Source organism: Barbatula barbatula, assembly GCF_947034865.1.
Source record: "Barbatula barbatula genome assembly, chromosome: 8".
Lineage (NCBI taxonomy): Eukaryota > Metazoa > Chordata > Actinopteri > Cypriniformes > Nemacheilidae > Barbatula > Barbatula barbatula.
The window spans coordinates 12034066-12043617 of record NC_136771.1 but is presented as its reverse complement, the minus strand read 5'-3'; the positions used below and the strand labels follow the sequence as shown (position 1 = coordinate 12043617).

Below are 9552 nucleotides of genomic sequence, written 5' to 3'. Positions count from 1 at the left end.
TACAGGTCACTTGCCAATGCTGCATCACTGGACTGATCAGAAACCAGTCCAACCCTTCCCTCACCCTAACCCAAAGTTTAAAGTTTGTATGCCTCTGCACCCTGCTCAGTGTGAGTCCTTTGCCTTTTTATCCTGCGAGAAGTTAGATCAAATATGCTGGCAGCTAGATATGGTGACAGGCTGTTGAGTGCTTAGGGCCATTCCCATAATTAACCAACAGTTCAATCACTGTGGATTCCTACAACTGCTGATCTGTGCTGATAATCAGACTGTGTTCTGGTCATTGCTAGACCCCCAAGGACGAACAGGTGCGGTAATGCAACTAATGCAACCGAGGTCTGTTCAGAGACGATATTCCCCTGTGGACTTTCAATCTGTAGATCTCTCTATAGATGAGAAGAAAAGAGGACTTGTCCTGCATTTGGCTCAGTCTTATCAGAAATCCTCTGAAGAGTAAGCATGCCAGACATTCTCTGTTAACATAACACCTTTGGACGTTCTAATCAACAGACTGTCCGTTCGTCTCAGCTTTTTCCAACTAATTCAAGCAAATGAAAATACTGAAATAATTACTTTATTATATTTCTATTATTACATGTGTTGCATTTAGCTCATTCATTGACAGTTGCTGCCTCTAAATCCATATCCATGGAGAGCACAGCTGTTAATACTTGCAGCATTAAATTTTCACTTGCTGAACATTTTTACATTTCTGTACTATTGATCCTTAACACTTGTATCACTTGTAGGCTACCCGAAGGTAGTCAATTACCTTACACCACGACGCGCGTTCCCATCTGCAAGGACGTCATCGTGCGCGTTCCCCTTCTCGCGCGCTGGTTAAAAAGAAGGTGGAAAGAGCTAAGAGAAACATGTGAGTGCACTGAAGAGCATGCAACAGACAACTTAGTGCAACTTTTGATCACACGCATCAACTTCTGTTGCACCGACGGGATTAAACATTTTGAACAAGGAAATTTACTACGCGTTCTGTATATAACCTGAGCATTTCTTACTTTTGTAAATTCGCATTAATATACAAGATGCTTTTTCCACTGTAATAACACCATAACCAGCACTTGTCTTTATTTATTATTGTGATTTGTTTAAATACATCTTCACTATTATTTAATTCAGACTACTTTATCAGTGAAGAATTGCTTAATCAATCTAAATTAACTTTTTTGACGTTGGGGGACTGTGTTGCAGCAGCCCCGTAGAAGCGCGGCCGCCTTTCGCTTAATCCCTGTAAAATGAGGCATTTGAAATGTGTGCTCTTGTTGGCCATCGCGGCCAATTTTTGGGAATGCGGTGATGCGAAGATCGGCGAGAATGGAGAATTAAGTCCAAGGAGGAGGAGATGTTACGATGGAAGTCTGCCGAAACGCCTGAAGAAGAAGGAGCGAAAACTGTCACTGGAGGGAAGCGGCGGAGGAGAGGTTTGTCACAGGCTCTATCCTCGTGTGTCTTGCTGTCCGTCCAGGAGAGCTCCGTATCAGATACTCCATCGGAGAGATGCTCGGGTATGTTCCTGCAATTTCGAATTAGCAAAATCAATGCTCTTTCTCTAATGCATAGCCTGCTTTGTACTTGCAATGAGTGTTGCGCTCTGTTATAGCAAAGTATTACAGCTTTATAGTAGAAAGGAAATCACACGAACGTCAGATGATAAACACACGGATACATATGGGCAAGGGAAATGCACACAGGAGCGAGTTAAAGTGTTTCTATCGTGACCTACTCTTCTCAACACTCGCGACCCGTGTCGCGAACTACAGCACGAGGCGCGTGCATTTCCGTTAAACGGGTTATACTCTGTTGAGGGATTGTTTCCGATATCGAACTCGCTCTTTGAATCACCCTGTAGCCTACAGTACATGATTTGTACATCTAGAAGAGTGTTGACATTTTACCAACTTTTTATTTAAGTTGATTTTTCAGTGACAGCATGCTGTTTGGGTGGTGATGGAGATGATTTACACAGAACAGATGGGGAACATATCACGCACGCAAAATCATCTTTTATACTGGCGCATGCAGATCCCAGATTTCAACATCTCGGTAGTTTTATGAATGAACACATTCTATGCCGATAAAACTTTCTCATGTAAACAACCTCCGCACATCGCCACATGCGGCTGGGTGGCACAGCACTTCGGTTTGTGACAAAAAGCCATATTGCATCATTTAATTTGCTCGAGTCTTGGAAAAAGAGCGAGGCTGAATGGAACAAAAAAGAGTCGACATCTCCTCCTCCCCACTACACTGCCCACACACGGAGTCTTTTTGCTTATGGCAAAAGAATAACAACAACACCATTGTGTTTGTTAGTTTCACTAATGGGTGAAGCTGGAGAACATCATTCTCCCCCAGTCGTTGGCTCTGTCCAAGTGTTAATGCCTTTGAGGGAGTATTTGTCGTGCTCCCCACCCCCTCGCAAACTTACACCAATTCCCAGAGGGTCAAAATTGTTTCTCTTAAGCTGTTTAATAGAACCTTGCAGGTTTTGCGGTGAAGTTAGTACACTTGTGGTTTTATTGCGGGGTTAAACTGTGGACCGTGTGAATGATCTAGAGGATGATTCATTCATCATTATATAAATGTTTTAACTTCATTGATAATTCGTTTGTGAGTCATGGCTTCTATCAAATGTCCACTTTGTTGTTATAGGCAGCCTACACTGAATGGCAAGTTATTGTTTTCAAGTGAGCCTATATATGTTAATGTTTGTTTAGTCAATTTCAGTGATAAAAGACATTGTGTATATAGTGCATTATCATACAAGCGGCACAAATCGCTATTAAATACTAAGGATCTGCTAACTACCTTTCCAAATTTTTGTTGAGTAATGTACTGTTGGGCTTAGACCTGTATTTCTTTTATTTTCACTGGCACGTTTCAACACTAGTTGTGTATTGCTTATGATGTCTGATTTTCAGCTTTGACCAACTTTTGACATTTCTTGGGGGGGAAATGAAAAAAAACAAAGGTCCTCTAGTTGCTGGTGTGGATGATGGCAACATTGGAGCCCATCCCAGCAACATATGGGAAGAGTGCATGGTTGAGAGCACACAAATGCTTCTCTCCATGGACCATGTGCCAGTCCATGGCTCACTAAATCAATGGGCAATTTAAAGCAGTAGAGTTGCCACTCACAGAGACGGGTAATACACCGACCACTGCCGGACTGAGATTGAAGGGAGCTGAAAATTGACATGCTCAATGAGAGAGGTGTTGCTACAACGTTAACATTTGAATCCAAAATATCTGAACGAAGGGTTTCTGTGGAGCAGTAAGTGGGGGTGACGGTCGACACTGTCTGCCGGCTGTGCTGTTCTAATTGACTTGGACAGACTGCAAATTTGTTGATACCAGCACGGGAATGATGTGCACGTCTATCTGTAAATTGGTGTTTACACATGGACCTCACACAGAGAGAGGGAGGTTTACCAGACTGCTGCGGCACAGGCGCATGTCTGGAGAAGGGAGCAGATTACATTGTTGTTTTATTACAGCTAATTTGTTACATAAATAAGCCTGTTCATTTTCTCGGCCCTAATCTATTGTTTACTTTTGTTTAGTGACTTAAGAAACATTTCGAGTATCCTCATTTCGCTCTGTTCGTTTCAGTATGAGTTCAGCTGCCATGCGAGGTGCAATTTTGGCTTAGCTGTTTGTGAGTCCAAATAAACAAATCAAGAGAAATCAAGTCCACATGGACGTGTGGTGTTTGTTAAGAGAGATGTTTAGAGAGCGAATGGCCTCCAATTACAGAGAAGACATTCTTCAAATTTATGTTAAACCACATCGCTTAATTCGGGGATATACACAGTCGTTAAATAAGAACAACTTTGGAGCATAACATGCAAATTTGGATTAGCAATTATTTCCACAGTTCTGACTTTTGCCGCTTGCTTTTGGTCCTCAGATCTTCTCGACCAATAACACAGAGTGTTCTAGACTGCTGGAGGAGATTAAGTGTGCCCATTGTTCACCACATGCTCAGATGCTCTTCCACTCACCCAAACTTGAAAAGGACCTACCCCGTTTATGCCACAACTACTGCCAAGAGTTCTACTACACCTGTCGGGGACAGGTACCAGGTAAAAAAACATGATACATCATGCATAACTTAGAGACATTGCTGAAACATTTTTGATGGGTTTTTAAATTAGACTTATGTCCAACTGAGCAATAGACCACAGGACTAGACTACAAATGAATTATGTGTTGTGGATCTGGGCAAATCACAAACAGAGTGGTTCATTTATTCAGTCTTTAAGAACTCTATTTAGAAACCAGTTGTTGCTCTTTCTTTCTCTTTTTGCCCAGATCACCCACATGCAAAAAATAATGGTACTGGATATGCATGCCGTTCTAAATAATACAAATGTTTGTCTTGATTGCCGCAAACATTTGCATTTGGTTAAATCATGTTAGTTTTTCAGGCTTGTTGAATATGAATGAACGCAAAAGCAACACGATGGTTGTAACTCATTAGACCTTCAAAAACATGCCTTATTATTTCAAGCACAAATCCCACCTTGAAGCAATTTCATGAGACAATCGTGAATAAATCAACGAGAATGGATCACTTTATTCGTTCATTACGTAGCAAACTGGCAAATTTAGTTTCCATTCAGTTGTATCGTAATATTTCCCAAATCCTGAAATAAGCCCGCTAGCTTTTCAAACTCTATTATAATTGTTAAGCTCACATGTAAACACACATCATACCCCAAACAAATGTAAATGAATTATTTTATGACCCGTTTCTTCCGTTTGCTTCTTTGGCAAGAATCTTATTTTACGCCAGGACGGCCGGCCAAGAATTGCCTTGTGATTGTGTGTGTATGTCTCTGGGTGTGTGATTGGTCTGGCTTCGGTCTAGACGTGACTGACACTCACACCTCAGCGGCAGAACACACATGCGCTTCACAGGACGCAGCGGAAAACAAGGCCTGTTCAAGGCAATAATAATCAGTTTGTTTTTCTTGGTGGTTGCTTTCGTTTAACGAAAAGACTAACATTGAGGCCTCCGTAACGTAAAGGCGAAAACAGATGGTAGTGGGGAGGAGTCCAAAGACCTGAAAAGTCATCACGAGGGTTGTATTTTCTACAGAACATGAATGACATCAGGAGCTAATGTCCAATAGTTAGGCTTGGGTGTAAGGATAGTGTTGCAACATTCACTGCATGATGCATTCCTTCGGATTGGAATGGTATGCAAAAGCTGGCGACCAGACCAAACCTTCTTCCTATCAGCACAGCCATAACAGATTAGATGAGGTCTGATATGCAAACTGGGAATGGACTCCAGTAAACGCAAGCCATACGCACATACACACCCACGGAAATTGAAATAGACCAACAATTTGGACACTGTATACAGTACATACAATTTACGACAGGCCTTCCGCTATGATACATGGTGCGCAATCTGCTACTCTTGGTAGAGAAAGAAAAAATCGTGGTAAAGCCCCATTCAAAGCAAGAGAACGGGAGCTGGGGCCAAAAGACTCTCCCTCTCCCCCTCTCAAATCAGCATATGTGGTGACGAATGACACATTTATTTTTCTACAAAGGTTGTGTATATGTAAAACTGCTGAAGTGCATCAAGATGTCAAGTACTTTGGGTGGCCACCCAGGTTGCTTTGGAAGATAACCAGATGGAAGTATAACTGTAGCGCTGAGGATGTGGAGTTTCTCTCTCTCCCTTGTTTTTCATACGCCAGTACAATAAAACTAAAACGTATTGTGGAGGAACTGACACACTGTTTGAGGCCACACAGTGATTTCGCATGTTTAGGGAAGTTATAAATTGGTAAAATTAGACAGTTCTCTAAGTACATAGAAATCAGTCTCATATACATGATTTGTTTTCAGCAAAGCTGGGCAAGAAGACTGAAGCAAAACATACCTTCACAGTATTTGCTTTCAATCCCTCGAGAAAGATCCATTCATTGGTTTTCCCATTCAAGTATTTTATCATTAAGCTGTCAAATGTGATGGTTATCTTTAAAAATACTTAGCTAACTTTTAAAATGAGCAAAATATTAGAATTTAACATAGCACTAATTTCCTCTGCAATGTTTTAGCAATCTAAGTGAAGGTCAAGACTCGCATTGGACCTCTGCCTGTTGCTGAAAGACATAGTGCAGAGATGCACAAGCCCCCGAAAGCAGCCTAGAGAATTCAGTTTATATGAGACCTCCACAACAGCACAGATGCTACAATACTTCCTGTGACCCCACAGACCAAAGGGGGGGCATATAGATTTTGACCTTTTAAAGTATACTGCTACCATTTTCTCCCTTTACATCTCACACCAGCAGGACCAAGATAACCAGTGTGTGGGGGGCATGGCAGTGGGATTGGAGGTGGTGTATGTGTTTGATCTCACTGTTTCACTGTTTTGTTTAGATGTTTAGGGATATCCTATCACCTCTGTTGTTGGTGCAGCCACCTCCCTCCCACATGCAGCCTCCTTCCCCAGGCAGCATAGGGGCTCGTTGAAGATGAAAGAAAGGAGTGTGTTTGTATTTTTATCACTGCTGTGTTTGCTCTTCTCTTCCCTGTAAGAGGGTTTAGCTGAGGGGCAACCATATCAGTTTTTGTTGTTTTTAGGTCACGGTGGGGCTACCAACCCGAGTGCTGTTTTCTCCTCCATCATTCTAATGACAACCAAGGCTGTACCTAGAAACCAAGAATGGTTACAGACTGCCACAGTTTTTAAAGATTTTTGGAGTATCTATTGACAGAAATGCTATATAATATATATAATTTTTCCTCAGCGGTGAATAAAGACCTTACATAATGAAGCATTTGTATTCCCTTAGAATGAGCTGTTTCTATCTACATACACCGCCTGTCTCCTTGTTTCTACAGTAGCCCTAAACGGACAAACTTCTCTACAGAGCATGTGTCTTAAATACGTTATCTCCTTCAGCAAAGAAGCGAAAACATGACGACATCTTAGTCCTGTGTCAGCCACCGTAATGCTTCTAAAGGGGAGGGGTGGAGTTGCAAATTCTCAACCTCATCGCTAAATGCTGATAAATTTCCTACACTGGACCTTTAACAGCAAAGGCGATACGGTTTGCACTTTTCATTTTGATTAAAGTCACCAGCCAAACCATATTAAGAGCCATATTTCCACAAACAATTTATGAAGCCCAACTTCGGTTTGTAAACTGTGACAAATAGGTATACAGTAGGTCTAGATCAGCTTAAATGACTTAACGTGACATGCACTTGTGACAAAATCTGCTCATCAGTACTTCCTGAATGCGCCATAGACACGATCAGAATTATGTTTGGTACTGGAATCACCACCAAAACGCCCACACAATAAAGCATCTGATGGCTGAGGACATACTTGACTCGAGTACAGCTCTAACAGCAGGGAATACGGTTGGTTTGGAGGTGATTACATCATCCCGTGGACCCTGTGTGGTGTCTATCTCAGGCTGAGACCAGTTGTCTGTCTGTCTGTGTTTTTCAGAACTGTTCCAAGCTGACGTGGATGAGTTCTGCCAGTACTATGGAAGGAGGGACGGAGGCCTGTGCTTTCCAGATTTTCACCGAAAGCAACTGGGCAGAGATTCCAACTACCTGTTAGATGAAAAAATAGAAGCAATAAACAGGTATAAATGATTTGGTTTTTACACACACATTATATATTCATTAATCATTACATATACTTATAACAGTGTATGCATATAAGTACACATTTTCTTTTTAACTTTTCATTTAAATTGACAATCCTCTGTGGAATTCTGGTTAAACCAGAACCAGTAACTGCATTCATCATCAGACATATTAAGTCAAACTTTCTCAGACAAAATTTCTCTGTCAGTCATGCCTAGTATGTCTGACCTGCTGAGGTCATCAGGACAATCTCAACAAGGTCACTACAGACAAGATCCGCCTGACTAACCTTCTGTGTCACAACATTCCTGCATGTGCTCGCTGACTGGTCCACTGCCCTCTTTCCAAGCCGAAGCTTTGTGTCCAGAGCAAGTTTAGTCAGCTTTAAGAACACAATGAAAGTGCTTATACCGCATCAGCTCTGATCTGCTGGCAACAGCCAGAGGGCTTTGACCATTCGTGATGGAACAAAGTGAGGGATGTCATTTGGGGATTGTTGTGATAGAATTTGGCTCAAAGCTGACTAACCTCATGTTGGGAAACTCAAAACTGTGTTAGAAAATGCAGCACATATTCATTATACATTCGGCGAAACAAATAAGGACGCAGAGTGAAATATAATACCAGCACATATGACACGTGTCATTCATAGTCTCACTTCATTTATTTAAGCGATCTGAATCCACGACACCCTTCAGTGAAGTGTGCCCTTCATCTCCTCACTGACCTCACTTGAGTGTTAACAATGATAAATGCCTCACTTTTGTTTGACCTTCCGAGGTAAATAATGATGAATTCACTGTGTGTTTTGAAAGAGCCCTGGGCTCGCAGTTGTTACAAATGAACATCATGAACATAATTCTTAATCAGACCTCCCAGTGCGAAGGTCCTGTAAAGCAGCTGATCGAGGAAAGTTAGCACGTAAGACTGGCGTTATTATACAGCTAAGGCAAAATATATCAGACCCACATTTGGTCACTGTGTACCCATATTAGAACTATGGAAAATACCTCTGCTTGTTAAAAGTCTGCTTGTTAACCGTAGCACCCGCACTAATGTGTGTGATTTAAGGCATAGTGAATTGTGGTTAATGGAGCACTTGTTTCACAGCTTGAGAGCTCCCAACATCTAACTATGTTAAATTAACTTCCAGTGTGCCATTTGTTTCAGTCTACTCCTAGAGTAATACGTCAACGAAAATATTATATCGCGTTTACAATTTGACTATATGCTGTTAACAACTAGTATCCACTTTATTCTGCGATAAACCGAAAAAAAATCTTGTTCTATATTTCTTGTAATGCAAAAGGTTTAAAAATACGATGCATAAAGTAACCTAATTAAACCTCTGTTTCCTTTCATACAGAAAACACAACTGCTTTTGTACTCAGGAGATCCTCAGTGGCCTTCGACAACCTGTTGGTGTGGTGCATTGTGGGGATGGATCACAGCGCCTTTTTACTTTGGAGAAGGAAGGCTTTGTCCGGATATTAACACACAACTTGGAGCTCCTAAAAGAGCCTTTTCTGGACATACACAAGCAAGTCCAAAGTGGTATAAAGGTAAGAAATTTGCTGAGTGTTGGCAATGGCTTTGCTTATATTTCTAAATATGTGATATTAATAAAATGTGCTGCATTTCTTATTACAAATGCAGTGAATTCGTGAGGAGTTAATATAATACAATATTAAAACAGTGTATACATTTTAGCTTGAGCACATATTTCAGAGACTGAAAATTGTGGTTTGTGTAAAAGACAAGTATTTAGTGGCTGGCATGCTCATAATGATGAGTTTTAGGTCAACTTGGACCAGTTTCCAGTCCCGGCACTGTAACCCTGCAGTTTAAGCCGAACCAGAAAGCAGCAGGCATATCTGAGCCTGTAATTGTGAAATAGCACCT

General features: G+C 41.3%; 1 protein-coding gene across 1 annotated transcript in view; it reads left to right on the top strand.

Annotated features, from left to right (window-relative positions):
• Positions 1-266: 266 nt before the first annotated feature.
• hhip (hedgehog interacting protein) overlaps positions 267-9552 on the top strand; it is a 33877-nt gene continuing 24591 nt past the window's right edge. Inside the window, exons 1-5 of the mRNA XM_079463407.1 lie at positions 267-453; positions 750-1523; positions 3929-4103; positions 7505-7646; positions 9017-9212. Of these exons, the coding sequence (XP_079319533.1) occupies positions 1254-1523; positions 3929-4103; positions 7505-7646; positions 9017-9212 (783 nt within the window). The 5' untranslated portion in view covers positions 267-453; positions 750-1253. The remainder of the gene's footprint in view (positions 454-749; positions 1524-3928; positions 4104-7504; positions 7647-9016; positions 9213-9552) is intronic.